The sequence below is a fragment of the Salmo salar genome, chromosome 04, assembly GCF_965601325.2.
Source record: "Salmo salar chromosome 04, fSalSal1, whole genome shotgun sequence".
Taxonomy (NCBI): domain Eukaryota; kingdom Metazoa; phylum Chordata; class Actinopteri; order Salmoniformes; family Salmonidae; genus Salmo; species Salmo salar.
Window position 1 is genome coordinate 43,201,023 of NC_138294.1, and position 26,054 is coordinate 43,227,076.

The window sequence follows — 26,054 nt, forward strand, 5'->3', positions numbered from 1 at the left end:
CTCCAAGACATTTCCAACATTCCTGGTTGTGTTTTGGGGGCAGCGTGTTAGAATGGAAAGAGAAATCACTCATGTTAACCGCCATGCTTTTCATAGCGTATTAAACCAACTGTTTTGAGACATATTCCAGTTAGTCTTTTTGGCTTTAGAGGAATGTTTCATCCTTCAAAGGGAGAGGCTTTGGTTCATCCCCCTCTGAGCTCAGTCATTGATTAACAGAAAGCAGACCATTGTATTAATGTGTGGTGGGCTCGGTTGTGGAAAATTGGTCTCTTTCAGCTAGTGACTGGTTTATGCCTGTGCAGTCATATGTTTTATCCAGAACATTTAATCATTTTCATAGTTATTGATGACAAATGAAACTAGTCTGTGTTGTTTACATAGGATGTTGGTATTTGTTATATGGACAAGAATGACATTGTTTACCATGACTCATTCTGATCCTTAAATCCTTTTTGTCAGGCAATTGTTGTTGTACTTTAAATGGTGATAACCAAATTGTCTTTAGGTGACAGATTCATCTAATCCGGTTCAAACTGCTCTGTCTGTTTGTCCTCGCTGGAACAGGTACATGGAGTACTTTCCCCTACCCTCCAACACCAGCTCAGACTTCTACTTTGAGAAGAGCGCTAACTACTTTGACTCCGAGGTGGCTGCACGCCGGGCAGCCGCCCTCCTACCCAAGGCCAAAATTATCACCATCCTCATCAACCCTGCAGACAGGGCCTACTCATGGTACCAGGTGAACCTCCCTCCCAGAGAAAACCACTTCCCACTGTTCCATTTCCAACACCAGACTCTATTATAGGGATAGCAATTGGGTGAAATGCTGTGGGTGGCTTGAGGGTAGCTTCACTCCTTTTCCAGGTCAGCCGCATTGCTGATTTCCCTTGAGCTTGCAAATAAAGTATCTAATATCCTGGTATAGAAATAGGTGATGTACCGGTTTGTAGGAGTGTGAAATGAGTTGGAATGCCCTCTGCAAGGACACAGCACTCTGGAGGAATCTGGCTAGGTGGGCTGACTGTGACGTCATATCTGTCTGTTCTGCCCCAGCACCAACGTGCCCATGGTGACTCAGTCGCCCTGAAGTATACTTTCCATGACGTCATCACTGCTGGCCGCAATGCCCCCATCAAGCTGCGGGTGCTCCAGAACCGCTGTCTGGTACCGGGCTGGTATGCCACCCATCTGGGCCGCTGGCTCAACCACTACCACCCCAGCCAGGTACGTTTGGTCATCTGGGTCCCAGGTGTGCATGCTTGTACTCGTGTCTGTTTACAGTGATTGTGCATAAGCATGTGGTTAAATGGAAACAAACATTTATTCAGTCTGTATATACTATGTGTGTGTGTGTGTGTGTGTGTGTATAGACTGTTGTTGGTGTTGAATTTAAGACCGCTCACCTAGTCCATCTGACCTACTGTGCTGTTGTAACTGGTTCCTCAGATCCTGGTTCTGGATGGTCAGGTGCTGAGAACAGAGCCTTTTGCTTTGATGGACAAGATCCAGAAGTTCCTTGGGCTGACAAACACACTGAACTACCACAAGATTCTAGCGTGAGTGTCTTATTCGAGCTTCGAAACACTGTAGACCCACTTGCTGGAGCCAACACATGGCAAATGAAGGCTTTTGTTTCCCTAATCGTGTGAAATGTAACATTATGCGTATTAATGCATTGAGCTGGCCAACACCAGTGTGGTTGTGCAGCAGCCTATCTTTCCTGTTTAGAGCAGAGGTGATTGCTTTGTGAACAGCTTTGATGTGATTTTCAGAATGTTCCCTTCTGGAGGGATTACCATCGCTTTGACATCTCTCTGCCAACCTATTCCCTTTCTTCTGCATCCCCTGGTCTCCAGCCCCCCATATCTCTGTTTCTGCCTCTGATGCTTGACCACATAATCACTCAGCCATCCTTGTAAACAGCAACATCTGTCAGCCACATCCTCTGTAGACAATGGATATGTTTTGTCCCGCGTCTCTTCTCTAAACACGAAGAGCCGCAAACCATCTGTTCAGGATGTTCCCTTTTGATTAGGTTGGGAATTTATTTTCATCATTTTGACTGGCCCTCCTCCATTTTATGGTTCCGTGTTCCTCTGTTCTAGGTTTGATCCCAAAAAAGGGTTCTGGTGCCAGTTGTTAGATGGAGGGAAGACCAAATGCTTGGGCAAGAGTAAAGGACGGAGATACCCCGACATGGACACAGATGTAAGTTATGAACCTTTCCCTTAAGATAAGTGGATTATATTATTCAACACTTATTTCACTTTTGTCACCTTGAAAAGCAAGTATTTTTAGATTTTATAGAAGGGGGAAAAAATGTATTTCCTACAGTCAGTGCTGCTTTATCATTGCTTGTCTGTGACAGACTCTGCTCCTTTCAGGGTGGGTTTGGAAAGCCACCAGATCGGGCAGAGTGTCTAATGAGCAGACATAGAGAGGGGTTGTGAGGGGGGCAGGGTGGGCAGTGGGCACAGCTCAGGTCCTTGAAGTTACCTTGACTGTTTTGGCACAGACACCTCGGAGGTAATTAGCTGGGTAATGGCGGGTGATTTTTCTCTCTCTGCAGCAGTCTGAATGGCAGGGCTCATGAGACTTGCAGTGCCCGCTGCCCGAGTTGCTCAGTATCTGGGGAAAAAATCTCTGCACACTAAGTTAACTACAGATTATGTACAATGTTATGTGGTATTGTTCCCTGTGCATAATAGTTAGATATTCATGATAACATTGAATATTTGTATATAATTTGAACACCACCTAAATGGGTAACTACTGTGGGTGGGAGCTATAAATGATGTATTGGTCTATTCACATTTTTCTTGTAACTATATGACCCTATATTTGACTCTCTCTCTCCCCCACTCTCTCGTCCTGTGGCAGTCTCGCTCCTTTCTTAGGGAGCATTACAGGGACCACAACATAGAGCTGTCCAAGCTGCTCTATAAGATGGGCCAGCCTCTGCCCAGCTGGCTCAGGGAGGAGCTGATCCACAGCAGGTAGCCTCAGCATGGCCGGGGACACAAGGACAGAGACGCCACCCCAACCTGCCCACACATAGGGGGTGCACTCTCCCCTCCGCTCCAGCCAGCCAGCGCCACGCGGGGTGACCAGGAGCTGAGGAAGCAGGAGAGACACAGCAGGCCCTCCATGCCCACTCAACCCAGTGGCCCCCAGCGACCCAAGTTTGGGGTGTGGGCCTCAGAAGGGGAAATGAGGCAGGGGTGAAGGAGAGACATGAACTGTGTTTAGGATTGTTCTATTTCTTTGTCAGAAAGAATGACAAAGTGCCCGTCTTGACCGTGGGCACATGCACACAGCAACGCTGGGGCAAAGAGAGAAGAGGGATCAAAGAGATGTATCATTTCCTCAAGGAGAACCCAATGTTATTATTCGGTCTCTCACACAGACAGGCAGACACACTCACTCTCTGTGCGCTTTGCAGAGGGCGGAGAAAGACTTTGTTTCTCAGTGCCAGTTATGAAAAATACACTAGCCAATAATGGATATTCAAGTGCCGGAGTGGAATGTTAATTTGAAAGTATTTCTGAATTTATATTTTAATCATTAACACTCATATAGTGCTGGATGTCTGTATTTGTTTCCGAGCTGTTATGGTTGCACAATGCATCGGTCGAGCATTGTATGTTCCTTTCAACTGTCCCATGTTTTTAATCTGTGTTCATCTGAAAACATAACTGGAGTCCATGAATTGCTCCCACAGACCACACTGACACTTGACCTTTATCATGTCAAGTCAAATCACCTTTGGGTCTCTAAGACCTTCAATATAATGAATCCACAGTACAGTGGGATTAAAAAAGTGAAAAGTGTAATATTTCCAAATGAGACAAGCTTGCGTTGTAATGGTCAGTGGAATGTTGTCCTTGGTCGTAACTGCCTTAATAATGAAATATTGAAACCCATTCCTAAATACAGGTGGACCCTACCATGTCTGTAGAGTACACTACAAACTGAACGTAAATGTGACATGAAAAATGTAGCTGCATGTTTTAAAGGCCTTAAAGTGGATATTGCAATTTCACTCCAAGGAGACGGACATCCTCGTCGCCATCCAACTTGTTACTGTACCGAGCACGTCTCTTGATTTTCCGCTAATAGAGCAAGAAGAGCAGGATGTTGATTCCTGGTCTTTCCCAACTCAACTGAGTCGAGCTTAGTCACTTCCCTATTCCTTCTGTCATCTGATTTGTCACTCCTTTTGTGCCTGGACAATAGGTGAGTGCAGAATAGAAGGATATCTTTTGATCAGCTCCACTGGGGAAGGATACTGGTGCCCCTAGCCCTTGTCTCCTAGTTTCCAGTTACAGACAACACTGTCTTCCCTTCCACTTGGAATGACTTTGCCACATGTTGTCAAACCAACACACCAGAGAAGCGTAGGTCACAGCAACATATCTCTAGCTCTGCAGTGGTTGATTTAGTATGCCCTTTGAACCCAAGCCCACTAGATCAGTTGGTAGTGTAAATGGCGGCCTATAAGAAGTGGTCCTTATCCTTCTGTGTAGGATGGCTCTTAAAGGTTCACACTGTCCCATGTCATCCTCAGACATTATTCATCAATGCAGCTTATAGTCCTAGCCCACTTCATAGTGTCCAATCAGGTGTGTTCTGCAAAGACTTTGAGAAAATTAAGAGGTGAAATTGGATTTGAAGCTGCAAATTCAAGACTGTTAATCCCACCCTCTGGAGGAGCTGGGGTGATCTATACAGGAGATTGAGAGCCTTTTCTTTTCTCAGTTTATTAGTCAAGGTTATAGGAATGTAAACTCACATCATTTTATCTCCTGTCAGTTGCTATGGATACATATACGAATAATATGAACATATGTGGGAGGTTGTTTCTTTGTTGTATTACAATCCAGTATGTACAAATACATGATCTACTCTGAATCCATGCTCTCCTAGAAGCACAATATTTATTTCTCAACACAGTGTAAGAAGGTTTTGGTACAACTTTCCTGTTAAAGAGAACAGTCCTTGTTTGTGTGAGGGATTTTGCAGTGCCCCAGAATACGAGGGTCCATTTAGCATTTTGTATTACTTGGACCCTTGTGAAGAAGTGTGGTTTTATGGGTCCATTCTAGATTAATTGTATTTAAGGTACTGAATCATGCACCTTGTGTGGCGACACACATGCATGCACAAATGCTGCTCTCATTTCAATTTGTTCAAGGAGCTGTACTATATTCACAAATCCTTTGTCTTGTCATTTCCTTTTTGCTTTTGAGCCGTTTTACAATGCAATATAAAGTACAAGTGTTCTGGTTCAGAGTATCAGGGAGGGTGTTGTTGTTTGAGCCTAGTCACTACGGTCAGGAGATGGGCCGAGTGAGTTCCCATGTCTGGGCAGTTCCTTCTTTACCCCACTCACTCAGCAGAAGTCCCAGTGAATTTCACTCTGTATGATAATGTTGGACATTGAGTAGTGATCATTCATTAACTATAAGGAAATGATAATCATCTGGACTGTACAATCAACCAATTGTTGTTAATATTTTTTATTGTTTGTAGCTAAAATTTTTGTGATTTTTAATTTACAAATAAAGAAACCACTGTCTTTTAAACTTTTGTCATGCATTTTAATTTCCCATGTAGTTGACGACGATCTCTTGGGGTATGTAAAGTGATAAGAGCAGGACAGGGACCCACCCTGAAAGCTGTGTAAACCAATGTGGCACATAAACGAGTTTTCATCCAATTGGCGACAGATTTTCATGCGAATATAATAAAAAATCACAAAGAAAATATGCGCATTTTCGCACCAAACGGATTTGTTGCGGATAAAAGTCAGTGCGCCATGACAGTGCACAAATGTATTTTTTTTCACTTAAATGTTTATGTACCGAATAATAAAAGTTCAATGTGTTTCCGTCGCATTTTAAATTCTACCGATAGTTTGTAAAAAAAACAAAAAAAACTTGCGTTTAAGTAACAAATACAGCTACTCTGGCCCTGGCATTTGAGCTCTAGACAACAGCACGCAGATACAGTGCGGGTAGGCTAGTTTATGAATAAGAGCGAGAATAGTTTTATTTGTCAAACGGCAGGCAAGCATCACTCATGTCACCAGAATAAGACCCTCGATATTTATGGGAAAGGTCGTATTGGGAGGACCACACGCCATATCATCGCGTTGACTCCAAGTTTACTTTGATCTGATGGTTATTATATAATATTTGCGCATAAGGGCGTTTCCACCACAATTTCTGTCAATTCATTTTCCCGACGCAAAAAGATCCCATGTCAAACAAATTATCTGTCGGCATTTATAAAATTGTACCGAAACTACCTGTTTCTATCACAGCTGTCGTGATTTTTTCAAAATAAGATATGACTTTACTTTCATAAAAACTGTATGGAAACGTGGTGAGTGACTGTAAATTGTCTTCTTAGCTGTCATATAACAGTAAATCCAGTGCTTAATTTGAGCTGGATCCTGCCGGAACAGGATAGGGAAAAGTAATGTATGTCCATAAATATCAAAGAACGTGACAATTTAAAATATGTTATCATATATTTAAAACCCATATAAAAAGCTCACAACCCCTATACACATTTTTTTAATATGGATATATATTGTCATCATGCAAAATGTACGCAGATTATTTTAAAGTTTTTCCAATGGATTTATTGCTTTGAAATGTTTTCCATAAAAGTATTTTTCCATAGCATATATTTAAAAACCATACATAAATCTCACATGTAGGGATTAATTATTTAGTCATTGCATTTGGTGTTAGGCAACAATATTACTACTTTGTTTCTTTTAGCTACTGTAGATGATGCTTGCCATCATTTTGCGAATAGATTGAGATGGCGAAGACAACTATTGTAGGTTTATAATTTATGTACAAGTTTTGAAAATGCACAGAAACCTGTTTATTTTCATACACTGTAGTTGTGGCTGACCATCACATTGGACTTATAAAACATGGTTTATATATTATTGTTCTAATTAATGACTGCAGTAGGGTTGGAATTCCCAATTATTTTGGACTGAGTCCTCCGAGAATTTCCATTGGGAATAGTTTATGCATATTGCCAACAGCAGGGGGCGCGGTATGAGCGTCTCCCCTTCCCTCACCAACAGTCGAAGAATCAAATCAAATCACATTGATTTATATAGCCCTTCTTACATCAGCTGATATATCAAAGTGCTGAACAGAAAATCAGCCTAAAACCCCAAACAGCAAGCAATGCAGGTGTAGAAGCACGGTGGCTAGGAAAAACTCCCTAGAAAGGCCAAAACCTAGGAAGAAACCTAGAGAGGAACCAGGCGATGAGGGGTGGCCAGTCCTCTTCTGGCTGTGCCGGGTGGAGATTATAACAGAACATGGCCAAGATGTTCAAATGTTCATAAATGACCAGCATGGTCAAATAATAATAATCACAGTAGTTGTCGAGGATGCAACAAGTCAGCACCTCAGGAGTAAATGGCTTTTCATAGCCGATCATTGAGAGTATCTCTACCGCTCCTGCTGTCTCTAGAGTTGAAAACAGCACGTCTGGGACAGGTAGCACGTCCGGTGAACAGGTCAGGGTTCCATAGCCTCAGGCAGAACAGTTGAAACTGGAGCAGCAGCACGGCCAGGTGGACTGGGGACAGCAAGGAGTCATCATGCCAGGTAGTCCTGAGGAATGGTTCTAGGGCTCAGGTCCTCCGAGAGAGAGAAAGAAAGAAAGAAAGAAAGAGAGAAAGAGAGAATTAGAGAGAGCATACTTAAGTTCACACAGGACACCGAATAAGACAGGAGAAATACTCCAGATATAACAGACTGACCCTAGCCCCCCGACACTTAAACTACTGCAGCATAAATACTGGAGGCTGAGACAGGAGGGGTCAGGAGACACTGTGGCCCCATCCGATGATACCTTCGGACAGGGCCAAACAGGCAGGATATAACCCCACCCACTTTGCCAAAGCACAGCCCCCACACCACTAGAGGGAAATCTTCAATCACCAACTTACCATCCTGAGACAAGGCCGAGTATAGCCCACAAAGATCTCCCCCACGGCAGAACCCAAGGAGTCTGTGACAACTAACCGTTTCTCCTCCTGTCTACTTTTTCTTTGTTCTGTTAAACAGGTGTGTGGTGTACACAAGCAGTGTATTCAGCCACATCATATTGAGCTTATGTTGATTGGACTAAATTGTTTTAGTATCTTTTAGTTGTCAATGTATTAGACTAAGCAAGCTGATTTGATAATATTGAAGTTGAAACGATGCTGGAATAGTGGAGGCAGCTCCTGTTTTCTTTGCAACTTTCTGTAACTCTCCGTGGTTCTACATCAATAGTGGTTTAGTAGTCCGAAAATGTCGGAAACATTAACTTGCTTGACCATGCTGTAGGTCATGTAACTGTTTGTTACATGCAATGTGCTTTATGGGCTTCACCGGAGGTTGCTCATCTGATTTCAGTTTTGTGATGAAACAAAGGTGTGGTTGAATTTATTCTGCCACTGTGTCTTCTTATTGTCTCAGCCTTAAACCTATATATCACGGTCGCAAGGCAAACAACATAGTTATCACAACACATACAGTAGGTTGTAATATGGCTTTTTTTTCTGGCTTGGCTCGCCCAGGTTTTTTTACCCACGCACTGCTACTGTACACAAGCACATTATTTATAGAAAATGTTGGAGACTAAATGGTGTCCTGAGTGATATTTACCTTTTATGTTGAACTTGTAAAGTTTAAATGTGTAAATTGATCGAGTGAAAACTGTAAGCGATCTTGACATAGAGATGACTGGGTTTGCGGCCAAGCTAGCCTAGCCCATAGAATAACATGAAGAAATGGTGCCAACTAATATTCTGATTTGAATTTATTGATTAATAGCTTCTCTGAGGTAAAATTGTGGTTTCTTTTCTACTCCGTTTATATTTTCTATACCCTGACATCTCCAGATTTCAAGTGTTATATATTACAGAGTTGTATTATTAAATTATTTTAAGCGGTATACACTAACGCTAAGCTAACTGCGCTAACACTAGCCTGTCAAGTCTATAGGGTTGCTATTAGCTTAGTGCTACCGTAGGCTTGCTCAGTATTGAGATGGCTGATTTGGTTTATTTTTTATTTAGCTATAAAGGTTAAAATAGGCTTCCTTATATGTGTATTTATTTGTATTGATGATTGTTAACTTTTATATAATCTGAGGTTAAGATAATGGTGTATTTTTAAATACAAGTCAGTGTATTAGCTAGCATGACTATTTTAAATAAAGAGAATGTATTATGTTACTGTACTTACAGTACGTTCTAGTCTTTTACAGCATCTGACTGAATTATTCATGTTTTGCAGATCAAAATTCACCCAGGCCCAAACGTTACGGTCCCAAAGAACGTCTGGAGGGCGATCGTGCAGCTAGGCCAACAGTTCCACTGCCATGGTAAGAGCGCTGTTGGGTGCTTATGATGTTTGACATGTTGCTGAAGAGCAACCTGAGAGGTATGTACAGAGATCGTATCGACTGTAGAATTAGAATGACTATAAGGGGCATAGGCCCTTAGATCATGGAAGGGCTGAGCCTTGCAGGTGATGGAGAAGCATTTTTAGGCTCAGTCGAATTTCATCTTTTGGGGGTCTCCATCTCAGAATGCACATATAAGGATGACAGGTAACCGGAGGCACATCGCCTGTTGTAAGGGCTGTCTTCAGGAATGGACCAAAATGCAGCGGAGTTAGTATTCATCTTTCAATTTAATTAGAAAGAACACTATAACAAACAAAACAAGGAAACTGACAGCCAACAGTCCTGTCAGGTGCAAACACACTAAACAAGAAACAATTACCCACAAACCCCAGTGACAAACAACTCCTACATATGTGACTCCCAATCAGGAACAACGATTCCCAGCTGTTCCTGATCAGGAGTCACAAGACACACACCAGACTGCCACGTCCTGACCCCCAAACTACTACACCAGCTCCATCTGCTGGTCAGGACGTGACACCTGTAAAAGAGGCTAGTTGCTGTTCACGCAAACCAACACTGTTTCTGATGGGAATGTCCATTTTACTCACTCTAATTCTATGAGACTATGGAAAGGGAAAGGGGGATACCTAGTCAGTTGAATAACTGAATGCATTCAACTGAAATGTGTCTTCCGCATTTAACCCAACCCCTCTGAATCAGAGAGGTGTAGGGGGCTCCCTTAATCGACATCCATGGCTGTGGTATAGAATGTATATATGTATGTATTATTTGTAGCGTTGTACAGCTAAACCAGAGTCATTATCTTTAGACCCAACTCAAATTTAAATATTTGGCTGTGTCATTAATTACAACACATTGAACTTATGTATTTTGAACAATTCTAAGTGGTAAAGCTAAAATGGGAGAAGATGGGAGAAAAAAGACAGATTGGATCCTGAAAAAGTGATAACAATAACCGGTGAGTAGGTTTTTTTCTTCATCGATTACAAATATGCATTTGACAGTGTGCAGGTATCGTCATGATATTGTTCTAAAAAATAATATCACTTCTAAATGACTCATGGCAGAAAGAATGGTGAATATTATTCCAGACACTGATTTCGAGATTTCTTTTTTCCCCCCATTCAACAAATTTAAGATGTTAAAGGGATAGTTTACTTTTTTAGAGTTTATAGTCAGATTGCTAAATCCCCTCAAGTTGATAGTGGCTATTTAAAAATCGTTGAACCATGGATTACAGTTTCTCCTGGCCCATGGACTACTTTCAGAGTAAGGAACCATCTTACTGACTATAAGGTGTAAAAAAGTGAACTATCCCTTAATTTACTCATTGCAAATAGGGCGTTAATGGTCAAGGATTTCTTATTCAACTGAATCTGATAAGCTTGGCACATAAAGCTTTTTTTTTTAAACAACCACAAAAAAACATGTATGACCCCAAACCCAACCCCTAACTGTTCTATGTGCTATTTATCTTGGATTTGTTGCTTTCCCTCCACAGATTCTGTCATGAATTGCTTACCTGGTTCAACAAACGGACACGTGGGAATGGCTTACAACAATAAAATGGCTGAATTAAGAAGCGATGAGAGCAAAAAATGGAATTAATTGGATTAAATGTGTTTAGTGTTTTGAGTCGTTTGTTCAAACGTTTTATTACCATGACTACTAAGTATCACTAAAATAATGCTCCAGTTACATAAACTATATATACAAAAGTATGTGGACACCCCTTCAAATTAGTGGATTCGGCTATTTCAGCCACACCCGTTGCTGACAGGTAAATAAAATCGAGCAGCCATGCAATCTACATAGACAAACATTGGCAGTAGAATGGCCCGTACTGAAGAGCTCAGTGACTTTCAATGTGGCACCGTCATAGGATGCCACCTTTCCAACAGGTCAGTTCGTCAAATTTCTGACCCAGTCAACTGTAAGTGCTGCTATTGTGAAGTGGAAACATCTAGGAGCTACAACGTCTCAGCCACGAAGTGGTAGCACACAAGCTTACAGAACAGCACCACCGAGTGCTGAAGCGCGTAGCGCGTAAAAAATAATCTGTCCTCGGTTGCAACATTCACTACCGAGTTTCAAACTGCCTCTGGAAGCAACGTCAGCACAATAACTGTTCATCGGAAGATTCATGAAATGGGTTTCTATGGCCAAGCAGCCACACATAAGCCTAAGATCACCATGCGCAATACCAAGTATCGGCTGGAGTGGTGTAAACCTTGCTGCCATTGGACTCTGGAGTGATGAATCACGCTTCACCATCTGGCAGTCCGATGGACAAATCTGGGTTTGGCAGATGCCAGGAGAACGCTACCTGCCCAAATGCATAGTGCGATCTGTAAAGCTTGGTGGAGGAGGAATAATGGTCTGGGGCTGTTTTTCATGGTTTGGGCTAGGCCCCTTAGTTCCAGTGAAGGGAAATCTTAACGTTACAGCATACAATTACATTTTAGACGATTCTGTGCTTCCAACTTTGTGGAAACAGTTTGGGGAAGGCCCTTTCCTGTTTCAACATGACAATGCCCCCGTACACATAGCGAGGTCCATACAGAAATGGTTTGTTGAGATCGGTGTGGAAGAACTTGACTGGCCTTCACAGAGCCCTAACCTCAACCCCATCAAACACCTTTGGGATGAATAGGAATGTCGACTGTGAGCCAGGCCCAATCACCCAACATCAGTGTCCGACCTCACTAATGCTCTTGTGGCTGAATGGAAGCAATTCCCTGCAGCAATGTTCCAACATCTAGTGGAAAGCCTGTTTTTCTGCAATGTAGAAAATAGAAAAAAGAAAAACCCTGGAATGAGTAGGTGTGCCCAAACTTTTGACTGGTACTGTATATATATATATATATATATATACCAGTCAAAAGTTTGAGCACACCTACTCATTCCAGGGTTTTTCTTTTTTTTAAACTATTTTCTACATTGTAGAATAATAGTGAAGACATCAGCACTATGAAATAACACATGGAATCATGCGGTAAACAAAAAACTGTTAAAACAATCAAATTATATTATTTGCCAGCTTTGCACACTCTTGGCATTCTCTCAACCAGCTTCATGAGGTAGTCACCTGGAATGCATTTCAATTAACAGGTGTGACTCTTAAATATTGTACCTTTTTTTAAATTTTCGCCTAAAATAACATACCCAAATCTAACTGCCTGTAGCTTAGGACCTGAAGCAAAGATATGCATATTCTTTATACTGTTTGAAAGGAAACACTTTGAAGTTTGTGGAAATGTGAAATGAATGTAGGAGAATATAACACATTAGATCTGGTAAAAGAAAATACAAATAAAAAGACAAGCATTTTTCTTCTTTGAAATGCAAGAGAAAGGCCATACTTTCAGATAGGAGTTTAGGTGTAATTTAGATTTTGGCAACCAAATGGCAGCAGTGTGTGTGCAACGTTTCAGTCTGATCCAGTGAAGAATTACATTACTGCACAATATTTTGTATCAAGTCTGCCAGGAGTTTGCGCAAATGTTCCCGAATTGGTCAATTCATACATTTTCAAGAACATAACTATAGAGAACATACCAAATTATATGGTATGCTATGGTAATAAACAATTTAAGTTTACACACTCCCAGTAATGTCATACAGGACGGAACATTAGCTTATACACTAACTTTCACACATCTAGATGGTCGGGCGTGGTGGGTGTGGAGCAAGAGACAGCAGTGGAGTCAAACTCTAGACCACAGTTCCTACATTAAAAATAGATTTTATCAAACAAAACTATGCTACATTTTATCTCTGGGACCCTTAGGATGACAAATCAGAGCAAGAGTACTGAATGCAAGTACATTATTTACCTTCAGAGGTGAATGTATCAAGCCAGTGGTAAAAGTTTTTTGTTGTTGTGCACTCTCCTCAAACAACAGCATGGTATTTTTTCACTGAAATAGCTACTGTTAATTGGACAGTGCAGTTAGATTAACAAGAATTTAAGCTTTATGCCCATATAACACATATCTATGTCCCCGGAAGTTGGCTGTTACTTGCAACGTCATTCTAGTCACATTAGCGCACGTTGGCAACATCCGTCCCCGTTTAGGGACACCCGTCCCGTTAAAAGTACATTTGCGGAATGTCTTTCCTTCTTAATGCGTTTGAGCCAATCAGTTGTGTTGTGACAAGGTATGGGTGGTATACAGAAGATAGCCCTACTTGGTAAAAGACCAAGTCCATATTATGGCAAGAACAGCTCAAATAAGCAAAGAGAAACGACAGTCCATCATTATTTTATGACATGAAGGTCAGTCAAAGAGGAAAATTTCAAGAACTTTCAAAGTTTTTTCAAGTGCAGTCGCAAAAACCTTTATGATGAAACTGGCTCTCATGAGGCCCGCCAAAGAAAGGAAGACCAAGAGTTATCTCTGCTGCAGAGGATAAGTTCATTAGAGTTAACTGCGCCTCAGATTGCAGCCCAAATAAATATTTTAAAAATATATTTTCCTTTATTATTTTCCACTAACCCTACCACCCCTCCCCTAATTGGAGTAAATTAATGAACAACAACACTTTGGCTTCTACTTCCAGCTTATACATACTTTTAACATTTTATAGACACAATCTATTTTACAATAGTTATTCTTGTTTGTTTTTACTCCTATCCTTCAGCTACCATCAACCAGTCCCATCTATTTCTGAAGACCATACAGTTTGATTTGTATTTGCCCTATATTCTTAACTGTGTTGTTTCACAAAAGTTCTGAACCTATATACATTTTACGGACACAGTATATTTGACATTAGTTATCTTGTTATTAGTCCCACCCTTCAGATCCACTCAACCCCTCCCACCTATCTCTTAACACCATCCCTATTGGATTTCTATTTGCCATATATTTTTTAACTGTGCTGTGATGTTTCACAAAAGTTCTGAACCTTTCTACTCTCATAGTTTCTACAGATTGTAAATTAAAGATACATTTTTTTGCTAAAAGTATTATAATATTATTGTTCGATTGACTATGACTTTTCAAATCACCCAGTAGTGCTATCTGCAATTCTTCAGCCATTCCTGGACCTGCGACCAAAAACAGGCTACATATGGACAGTACCAAAACAAATGATCTAACGACTCTGTCTCATCGCAGCAAAATCTGTAAAGCTGGGATGTTTAAAAAAAAACATTTATTTAATCAGGCAAGTCAGTTAAGAACATTCTTATTTAAAATGACGGCCTACCCTGGCCAAACTCTAACCCGGACGCTGGGGGCCGCCCTAAGGGACACCCAATCACATAAGTACGTATATGTCACATACAGCCTGGAATCAAACCAGGGTCTGTAGTGACACCTCTAGCCCCGAGATGCAGTGCCTTAGACCGCTGCGCCACTCGGGAGCCCCCAAATATATAACATTCTATTGGTTGCCAGAATTTTGTATAATAATTTAAATGAAAAATTCTAAGTTTTGAATCCAGCGTCATTTTGAGTATCAGTTCATAAACCATGTGCCATGGAATCGGTACATCGAAAATCTCTTCCCAGCTATTTTGCAATCTATGTGGCACAGCTGTCAATTTTTGGGTCCTTAAATGAAACTGGTATACTTTTTTATTTATCACAATTTTCTTTAACCAATTTTGGTCTTTGATGCAGGACTGACAGACAAGTTCCTTACTTTCTCCCCCTTCCACTTGCCTCTTCCATTTTTGCGGTAAACCTGCAATTAGTTGGTTGTAATTTTGGGTAGAGCAGACATTTCCATATATTTTTGTTCGTGGAAAGCATTCCCAGAAGAGTGAAGGCTGTTATAGCAGCAAAAGCGAGACCAACTCCATATTAATGATTTTGGAATTAGATGTTTGATGAGCAGGTGTCCACATGCTTTTGGCCATGTAGTGTGTGTAATATAAATGTGAATACTGTATGAGTCACACATATATGAGCATATAAGTATTATGCCCATACATACAGATATATGTGTCCACACACATAAGTACATATATGTCACATACTGTATCTGTTGAAATATACAATAATGGGCCGTTTTCATATATCTGACCTATATTTCTGCCTTATACACCGTATATATACAGTACAACAAGAGAGAGATAGACTGTGCGTGCTGTTTAGGCTACATATGAACCGCTTGATGGCAGTGAAGTGCATGGTCCACTTCCGGAAAAAGAAAGCTTGAACTCTGAACCCGGTTGCGTTTGTTCTTTCCTTTCCTGTTTCGGCTTTAGAAGAGACACACACAGGTACAATGTCGCAGAATTTATATCCGAATTAATCCTGTTTCACATAAAGTACAAAGTGTTATTGGGGCTTTTAATCGATACACTTAACTTTGATTGGTATGTTAAATGTGTCATTTGTCTGAACTTGGCTTTAGACGTTTGGATTAGACGGCATTGGTGTTGGCTGTAAACTGCCGTTTCCATCATTCTAAACCCTGAATTTCGCTTACTGGATGGAGCATGTTGAGTGGGTTTTATGATTTGCCATGTTAACCATATTGTCTTCAGTCATGTGCGTTTTTGCAGTTTTGAAGTCGAATGCGTTTAAAATGAAATCGAATAAGTGTAGCTAGTTAGGTTGCTGTCGTGGTAATTCAGTGCTAACGTTACAGTAGTCGGTTAACGATGGGCATCTGCAATTTTTAGTCTCGATTTTGCTGTGACAATCACACATGGGTTATTTTTGTATGGAAATTGTCGTGTTGTATATGCTATGATATAGCTAGCAAGTCTAGCTGCTTGCCTGTGGTACTATGTGATTTTTGTATCGAGCGTTGGCTTTAAAGCCAGATAGTTGGTTATTGGTCAGTTGCGATAATAGCTAGTTAATGGTTGTTCATATTCTCTTCTAGTTACTTAGCGAACTAACTAGTTACAAAAGTATATTGTGGTGAAGTTATCTACAAAGGAACCTAACCAAGACCTAGCCTGCTAACTATTTAGCAATGGTGCTCACTCCACCTGGTCCCAAATTGGGGCGCTTGAATGGATGCTAATGCCAGACATGTATGACGCCATCAATGCTGACGAATGCATCTTTTGCAGCTATGGCACCTCGTAAGGGTAAGGAAAAGAAGGAAGAACAGGTCATTGCCCTGGGACCCCAGGTTGCCGAAGGCGAGAATGTCTTTGGAGTCTGCCACATCTTTGCATCCTTCAACGACACCTTCGTTCACGTCACTGATCTTTCTGGCAAGTAAGTACAGGATACAATGGAATAGTGCACTCCCAGCTTTATAATAAATAAAATATACTATGTGTGTCGTTTTTGGCTTAAACTAATGTGTGTAAAGTGCATGCTATCTATCAACAGCAATCGGTCATATTATCATGTTGTTAGTAAATGCCTTGTATGAATTGGTTTCAAATGCTTTGCTCTAAACATGTACCTGCTTCCTCCAGGGAAACTATCTGCCGTGTGACTGGTGGTATGAAGGTGAAGGCCGACAGAGACGAGTCCTCCCCCTACGCCGCCATGTTGGCCGCCCAGGATGTCGCCCAGAGGTGCAAGGAGCTGGGAATCACTGCCCTGCACATCAAGTTGAGGGCCACTGGCGGCAACAGGTTAGGAACCCCCCTCACTGATCTGAAGCACAATCTGGTGTTGCTCCATGTCTTTTGTACATCTACAGTGCATGATGCAGCTAAATTGTTCTGGTACATTGTCCTTGGACTACTCTTCTTGCATATGTAAATATACCATGCAATTAAAGGACCCGCCCCCAGAGGAAGTTGCAGCCACTATTTAAATGTAATTTCTTGTCCTAGAGAGGAAATGTACCTTTAGCTTCCACCTCCTGAAGTATGACGAAGCTAGTTAGATACCTAGGTATAGTATCTTGCTAACCTTATCTAGCTAGCTAATGTTATTGGTTGTTTACTTTATTTTTTTCTACACCATATTCAAAAGATTAGCCAAGCTGGCTCTATGGCTGGAGCTGGATTTGCAATAAACATTTATTTAAGGAAAACTTCGCCACAGATGGAAACCACTGGCATGTCTTTGACTATGCCATATGTTTATTTTTTGATAACTTTTATATAACCAGGGGAAACCATTAAGACCAGGGTCATCTTTCCAATGTTAGTTCAAGCAATGTGAGCAACAATTCAAGCATTATCACTACAGCATTAGTTGCATACGTACAAATATGTTGCATTACATTCAAAAGGTCAGTGGAAACTAATGTATACAATCAATCAAAACAAGTGCAGTTTCCATTGGTATCAGAGCCACAAATTCACCTTTTAAGACAAAAGACCAAAGTTTTAGTGACCTGTTGGTCATTACAGGACTGAGGGGCATAGTAACAGAAAGTAGTCTTCCCTAACTTTAGAGACCGGCGGAACCTCTAGAACCAACCAGTCTTATAGTTACTAGATTTCCAATTTAGAAGTGGGGTAGTATGGGAGTTTCTAATGTTGGGCCCTTCTGGTAGTCAGAATATCAGCCAACTGAACTGTATGAGCAGGGAATAAAATTACCTTTTTGGTCCACTAGCAGGTAAATAAAAAATCTACCAGCCAAAATACCCCCCCCCCCCCCCCTCTTACATCTAGATGTTCCGCTGCCTCACCAATATCCAATGGTAGAGCGTGGCGCGAATTACAAACTCCTCAAATCCAAAAACTTCAATTTTTCAAACATATGACTATTTTACACCATTTTAAAGACAACTCTCCTTTATCTAACCACATTGTCCGATTTCAAAAAGGCTTTACAACGAAAGCAAAACATTAGATTATGTCAGGAGAGTACCCAGCCAGAAATAATCACACCCATTTTTCAAGCTAGCATATAATGTCACCAAACCACAGCTAAATGCAGCACTAACCTTTGATCTTCATCAGATGACACTCCTAGGACATCATGTTATACAATACATGCATGTTTTGTTCAGTCAAGTTAATATTTATATCAAAAACCAGCTTTTTACATTAGCATGTGACGTTCAGAACTAGCATACCCACCGAAAACTTCCGGTGAATTTACTAAATTGCTCACGATAAACGTTCACAAAAAACATAACAATTATTTTAAGAATTATAGATACAGAACTCCTTTATGCAATCGCCATGTCAGATTTTAAAATGGCTTTTTGGCGAAAGCACATTTTGCTATATTCTGAGTACATAGCTCGGCCATCACAGGCTAGCTAATTTGACACCCACCAAGTTTGGGGCTCACTAAACTCAGAATTACTATTAGAAAAATTGGATTACCTTTGCTGTTCTTCGTCAGAATGCACTCCCAGGACTTCTACAACAAATGTTTTGGTTCGAAATAATCCGTAGTTATATCCAAATACCTCCGTTTTGTTTGTGCGTTCAGGTCACTATCCGAAGGGTAACCCGCGAGCGCATTTCGTGACAAAAATATTAAAAATATTCCATTACTGTACTTAGAAGCATGTCAAACGCTGTTTAAAATAAATTTTTATGCTATTTTTCGCGTAAAATAGCGATAATATTCCAACTGGGCAACGTTGTATTCATTCAAAGGCTGAAAGGAAAAAAATTGAGAAGTCTCGTGAACACGCATCTCAGTCTCACTTGTCCCCAGGCTGACCACTTACAAACTCTGCTGTTGTACTTTGCCCGGAGACAGCAGACACCCCATTCCACTTTCTGGCGGCTTTAGAGAGCCAATGGAAGCCTTAAAGTGACACGTTACAGCACAGATGCTGTAATGTCGATAGAGATGCAACAGAAGGACAACAAATTGTCAGACAGGGCACTTCCTGTATGGAATCTTCTCAGGTTTTGGCCTGCCATATGAGTTCTGTTATACTCACAGACACCATTCAAACAGTTTTAGAAACGTCTGTTTTCTATCCAAATCTACTAATTATATGCATATTCTAGTTTCTGGGCAGGAGTAGTAACCAGATTAAATCGGGTACGTTTTTTATCCGGCTGTGAAAATACTGCCCCCATCCCAAAGAAGTTAAATGCCATATCACGCAATTATACCATTTTATAAAATGGTCAGATATGTATTTTTTTATACAGACTAGCTAAAAAGAATGTACAAATTATCCAATGGATTAAGGTAATTTTCTGGAGGAAAAAAAAGTGGAGGTGCAATATCAAGTTTGTACCCCGCCCCATCTTAATTTGCTCAGGCAGCCAAGTGGACATGAGGCTACTTGTTTCATGTCGGTCGCAAAGAAGAATTACTTGGCACCTGTTTCTGGTTAACCTCTTACATCTAGATGTTCCGCTAGCGGAACACCTGCTCCAATATCCAATGATAGGCGTGGCGCGAATGACAAATTCCTCAAAAATACAAAAACTTAAATTTTTCAAACATATGACTATTTCACAGCATTTTAAAGACAAGACTCTCATTTATCTAACCACACTGTCCGATTTCAAAAAGGCTTTACAGCGAAAGCAAAACATTAGATTATGTCAGCAGAGTACCCAGCCAGAAATAATCAGACACCCATTTTTCAAGCTCGCATATAATGTCACAAAAAACAAAACCACAGCTAAATGCAGCACTAACCTTTGATGATCTTCATCAGATGACACACCTAGGACATTATGTTATACAATACATGCATGTTTTGTTCAATCAAGTTCATATTTGTATCAAAAACCAGCTTTTTACATTAGCATGTGACGTTCAGAACTAGCATACCCCCCGCAAACCTCCGGTGAATTTACTAAATTACTCACGATAAACGTTCACAAAAAACATACTTATTTTAAGAATTATAGATACAGAACTCCTTTGTGCAATCGAGGTGTCCGATTTTAAAATAGCTTTTCGGTAAAAGCACATTTTGCAATATTCCGAGTAGATAGCCCAGCCATCACGGCTAGCTATTTAGACACCCACCAAGTTTAGCCCTGACCAAACTCCGATTTACTATTATAAAAGTTTGATTACCTTTGCTGTTCTTCGTCAGAATGCACTCCCAGGACTGCTACTTCAATAACAAATGTTGGTTTGGTTCAAAATAATCCATAGTTATATCCAAATAGCGGCGTATTGTTCGTGCGTTCAAGACGCAATCCGAAGTGTGAATAAGGGTCACGAGCATGGCGCATTTCGTGACAAAAGATTTCTAAATATTCCATTACCGTACTTCGAAGCATGTCAACCGCTGTTTAAAATCAATTTTTATGCCATTTTTCTCGTAAAAAAGCGATAATATTCCGACCGGGAATCTGCGTTTAGGTAAACAGACGAAAGAAAACAAAGCATGGAGTCGACTCGGGCACGCGCCTGAGTCTCACAGTACTGTGACCAGCCACTATCCAAACGCGCTACTTTTTTTCAGCCAGAGCCTGCAAAGCCACGATTCAGCTTTTTGCCGCCTTCTGAGAGCCCATGGGAGCCGTAGGAAGTGTCATGTAACAGCAGAGATCCCCTGTAATGGATAGAGATAATCAAGAAGGGCAAGAAATTGTCAGACAAGGCACTTCCTGCATGGAATCTTCTCAGGTTTTGGCCTGCCAAATTAGTTCTGTTATACTCACAGACACCATTCAAACAGTTTTAGAAACTTTGGAGTGTTTTCTATCCAAAGCTAGTAATTATATGCATATTCTAGTTTCTGGGCAGGAGTAATAATCAGATTAACTCGGGTACGTTTTTATCCGGCTGTGAAAATACTGCCCCCTAGCCATAACAGGTTAATAAATAATGCCATGCGGGTGGGTGGTAACATTGAAATAAAACCCAGCCCTAAAATGAAACGTAGGTATCATATGTGTTCACACGGACTTGCACAAAGTGGATCGTTTGGATTTGTCACTTCAAGGCCAAATATCATACTTTGACTAAAGCTATGACTTGACGTAAATCCTTGTGCAACACCATTCTCGAAAAAGTGGATTTCTACTAGTGTGGCCTTTCAAGTGCATTCTTTATTTTGCCAGGTTTTCTGTGTTGTGGAACTGAATTTATCTATAGTGGACTATATTAGATTGTCTTGTGTGCAACAGTACTCAGTGTGAACATTTTGCCTTTCAGAACCAAGACCCCTGGACCAGGCGCACAGTCTGCTCTCCGTGCCTTGGCTCGTTCTGGCATGAAGATTGGACGCATCGGTAAGCTTTAGCTCATTTACTCTGTCAGGAGTATCTGTAATAAACGAGATAGTGCTGTTATTTTTTCTTCGACCAATAGATGGTCCACTCACGATAAACGTTCACAAAAAACATAACAATTATTTTAAGAATTACAGATACAGAACTCCTTTATGCAATCGTGGTGTCCGATTTTAAAATAGCTTTTCGGCAAAAGCACATTTTGCAATATTCTGAGTAGATAGCTCGCCATCACGGGCTAGCTAATTTGACACCCACCAAGTTTGGCGTTCACTAAACTCAGAATTACTATTAGAAAAATTGGATTACCTTTGCTGTTCTTCGTCAGAATGCACTCCCAGGGCTTCTACTTCAACCACAAATGTTTTGGTTCAAAATAATCCATAGTTATGTTCAAATATCCTCTGTTTTGTCCGTGCGTTCAGGTCCCTATCCGAACGGTGACGCGCGGACGCAGGTCGTGACAAATTTCAAAATATTCCATTACCGTACTTCGAAGCATGTCAAACGCTGTTTAAAATCAATTTTTATGCGATTTTTCTCGTAAAATAGCGATAATATTCCGACCGGGAGACGTTGTTTTTGTTCAAAGACTGAAAGAAGAAAATGGTGTCTTCACATGCACGTGCGCACCCGTGTCATTGTTCTCAGATCGACCACTTTCCATATCCCCTACTGTTTTTCGCCCAGGGACTGCAGAGTCATCATTCCCCGTTCTGGCGCCTTCTGAGAGCCTATGGGAGCCTTAGAAAATGTCACGTTACTGCAGAGATCCTCTGTTTTCGATAAAGAGGCTATAGAAGGCCAAGAAATGGTCAGAGAGGGCACTTCCTGTATAGAATCTTCTCAGGTTTTGGCCTGCCATATGAGTTCTGTTATACTCAGACACCATTCAAACAGTTTTAGAAACTTTTGGTTTTCTATCCAAATCGAACAATTATATGCATATTCTAGTTTCTGGGCAGGAGTAATAACCAGATTAAATCGGGTACGTTTTTTTATCCGGCCGTGAAAATACTGCCCCCTAGGCCCAACAGGTTAAGATTTGGGCCAACTGAATCTGTCTTATGATGCAGTTTTTGTTTTAACTTCCAAAAGTTAAACATAAATGAACATTAATGCTCTGCATTGCGGTACTATCAGTGCTATTTGGCATCCTTGGGATTGCCCTAAACTTCACCATAACCTTGACCATATAAAAGTTTAATTTCAATCGATGGTATGGACCTCCCAAGCTTCAATCGGTGGTATGGACCTCCCAAGCTTCCCGTATCGCACAGACCATTGCAGTACCCCCATACCGCTAGCAGCATTTTAGCCACAGTTATGTGCTAGCTGTCTAGGTGGTTCTAAATTTGCAATGAACAGACTCATTTATGTAAGGAATTGGCCACTCAGTTCTCATTCTGTGAAAGTATCTTATCCAGGTAGGCCACTTGATTTCATCTAGACAAAGTGAACAGGCGATGTTCAAACAGTTGGAGACGGACAGGAGGGTGAATTCATAATTTAACTTCTACCTTTTTCGCAAGCAAATAGATCCACGTTGGCTTTAAATTAAAAGATTAGCTGGCTACTCACGAGCACGTGGGCTTGATTGTTTGAGATGTTTTTAATTTCCTATAATGCCTGCTACTAGAAGTTGGTCATTAGTGGATGTGCTTAGTTCGGGTTAATTTAGTAACAAACTGTCTTTTCGTAGACATGATTTGAAAACCAGATGTGTGATTATTGCAAAAGAGCAGTTTAACATTTTTTATATAATTATTAGAGGCTTCTATGGTTTTGGAAGACTTATATTTAGCCTAGGTATAACTTTACAAGCCCTGAATTGGATTATGCCTGACTGTTTGAAATGCAGTGTGTCAACCTTTTTTAAATGTGCAGCAAGCTTATTTAGACAACATTAAAACAATTATTTCATTCCAGCATTCACTTAAAGCATTTTAATACATTTCTTCATTTCCTGCACTGTTATTTACGTCATAATTATTGTCTTTGTATGCCTCTATTTCAAGAACGTCCTAATAATAAAACATCCTAATAATTTTTCTTTGAGTTTTCAGTAGTTCTTACTTTGGCCACTAGAGGGTGATCAGTCGATTACTTGGTCTCTACTCCAAAGTTGACTGTTTGTGATTGCCAGTAAGCTAGCAGTTTCTTACTGCCGATAAACCAAAAAAATTGGATGTTTGGCATCTTATTTGAGTCATTATTGAATTATGTAACAAATCAAACATTAAATCTTTAACAATTCATGGTAAGCTCATAAACCGTAGATTTAGACTGGGTGTTTATTTGAAACACTATTTGCTGAAATGTGTGCCATTGCCCAGCTAAAGGACAGGCGGCTATGAGACTTCAATGAAAGTTTTACGGTACTCTGGAATACTGTTGTCACAACCATGTCTTTTTTACACTTGTCATTTAGCAGATGCTCTTATTCAAAGCGACTTTGGATGAGACATGTTGGGCAAATGTATGAATCTGTTCAATGCCCTTCAGGCAATATTCATTGAACATGTTAAAATGAGGATGTTGATGAATAAAGGATTCGATGTAAAATTCTTGTTACTGTTTATCATGCTCACTAACGCTTGCTCTCTTGCAGAGGATGTCACCCCTATTCCATCAGACAGCACCCGCAGAAAGGGAGGTCGTCGTGGGCGTCGTCTGTAAATGTGCTTATTTTGAGTTTTTCACTCAATAAAAGGTTAATTCCGACCTCTGCTTTTGTCTGGTTCTTCAGTGGTTTCTCTTCAAATCAAAGGGTTGATTTACACTGAACAAAAATATAAACGCAACATTTAAAGTGTTGGTCCCATCTTTCATGAGGTGAAATAAAAGATCCCAGAAATGTTCCATACACATTAAGGTTATTTTTCTCATTTACAATCCCTGTAAGTGAGCGTTTTATCTTTTGCCAAGATAATCCATCCTTCTGACAGGTGTGGCATATCAAGAGGCTGATTAATTAAACCACATGATCATAACACAGGTACACCTTGTGCTGGGGACAAAAGGCCACTCACTCTAAATTGTTTTGTCACACAACACAATGCCACAGATGTCTCAAGTTTTGAGGGCGAGTGCAATTGGCATGCTGACTGCAGGAATGTCAACCAGAGCTGTTTCCACATAATTGATCATTTCTCTACCATAAGCCACCTCCAATGTCAAATCATGCTTTACACAGCACATTTCAGACATGGAATGCAACACAATGTGCTTCAAAGGAAGAAAAAATGTAAATATTTACTACACAAACGCAAGGATAAAAATAACCGAACGACTAAAAAGCACCTTAAGGAAAAGCAAAGCTAAAAAAGTGTTTTTCGGCCATATCGGGTTCTGAGGCAGGCTATTCCAGAGGCTGGGGGCATAGTAACTAAAGGCTGCCTTTCCATGCCTCTTGGTCCTAGGCTTTGGGATGGTTAAAAGGCCAGTGCCAGAAGACCTGAGGGACCTACTGGGTACGTAACTTAAACATTGGGGTGCACAATTGTGGATTGACTTAAAAACCCATAGAATCTTTACATGAATTTGAGTCTTGAGTATGACGCTACAAGTTTGCCACACCTGTTTGAGTTTTTCTCCCATTCTTCTCTGCAGATCCTCTCAAGCTCTGTCGGGAGTGTCGCTGCACAGCTATTTTCAGGTCTCTCCAGAGATGTTTGATCTGGGCTCTGGCTGGGCTGCTCAAGGACATTGAGACTTGTCCCGAAGCCACTCCTGCATTGTCTTGGCTTTGTGCTTAGGGTCATTGTCCTGTTGGAAGGTGAACCTTTGCCCCAGTCTTAGGTCCTAAGTGCTCTGGAGCAGGTTTTCATCAAGGATCACTCTACTTTGCTCTGTTCTTCTTTCCCTCAAACCTGACTAGTCTTCCAGTCCCTGCCACTGAAAAACATCCGCACAGCATGATGCTGCCACTAGCATGCTTCACCATAGGGATGGTGCCAGGTTTCCTCCAGACGTGATGCTTGGTGTTCAGGCTGAAGAGTTCAATCTTAATAAGACCAGTGAATCTTGTTTCTCATGGTCTGAGAGTCCTTTAAGTGCCTTTTGGCAAACTCCAAGCAGGCTGTCATGTGCCTTTTACTGAGGAGTGGCTTCCATCTGGCCACTCTACTATCATAACACTCCTGTGAAGATTCGAAGGATTAGGTTGCAGTGGGTCCGCTCTACAGCGCCCTCTCTCTCCCGCAGAGGGAGAGGTGGAGGGGGCCACTTTATGTCGGTCGTAAAATACGCTGTGTCTATGCTCTGTAGTGGTCAAGATTGGAATGTAACTGTGGAACACAGAGAGACACTTAGACATTAAAAGGTTGAATAATTGAACAATATTTCTGTATTCCAAGCAGTTGAAATGGTCCGTGGACAGTTAAGGGACAGTCATGTCGAGTTTGTTTCATTTCGTGATCTCATGAACGACAGGAAACACACATTACTGTGTCTTTGGTTGTGTACACTTCTCAATTATGGGGTTTACATCTAAATGTTGTGAAACGTATATGATTAAATATGGAACTAT

General features: G+C 40.8%; 2 protein-coding genes across 4 annotated transcripts in view; both read left to right on the plus strand.

Moving 5' to 3' along the window:
* The window catches only part of LOC106602927 (bifunctional heparan sulfate N-deacetylase/N-sulfotransferase 1), a 113,996-nt gene extending 108,408 nt beyond the window's left edge, over nt 1-5,588 (plus strand). For all 3 annotated transcript variants that reach the window (XM_014195941.3, XM_014195943.3, XM_014195942.3), the window contains 5 exons: nt 568-742; nt 1,057-1,227; nt 1,450-1,559; nt 2,109-2,211; nt 2,884-5,588. In XM_014195941.3, the coding sequence (XP_014051416.1) occupies nt 568-742; nt 1,057-1,227; nt 1,450-1,559; nt 2,109-2,211; nt 2,884-3,003 (679 nt within the window). In that variant the 3' untranslated portion in view covers nt 3,004-5,588. The remainder of the gene's footprint in view (nt 1-567; nt 743-1,056; nt 1,228-1,449; nt 1,560-2,108; nt 2,212-2,883) is intronic.
* Nucleotides 5,589-15,664: 10,076 nt separating this feature from the next.
* rs14 (40S ribosomal protein S14) lies at nt 15,665-24,245 on the plus strand. Its single transcript, NM_001140782.1, is given in 5 exon segments — nt 15,665-15,700; nt 16,505-16,655; nt 16,862-17,023; nt 21,447-21,523; nt 24,135-24,245. Coding segments are annotated over 4 exon segments (456 nt in total). The 5' UTR covers nt 15,665-15,700; nt 16,505-16,506; the 3' UTR covers nt 24,203-24,245.
* Nucleotides 24,246-26,054: the final 1,809 nt, after the last annotated feature.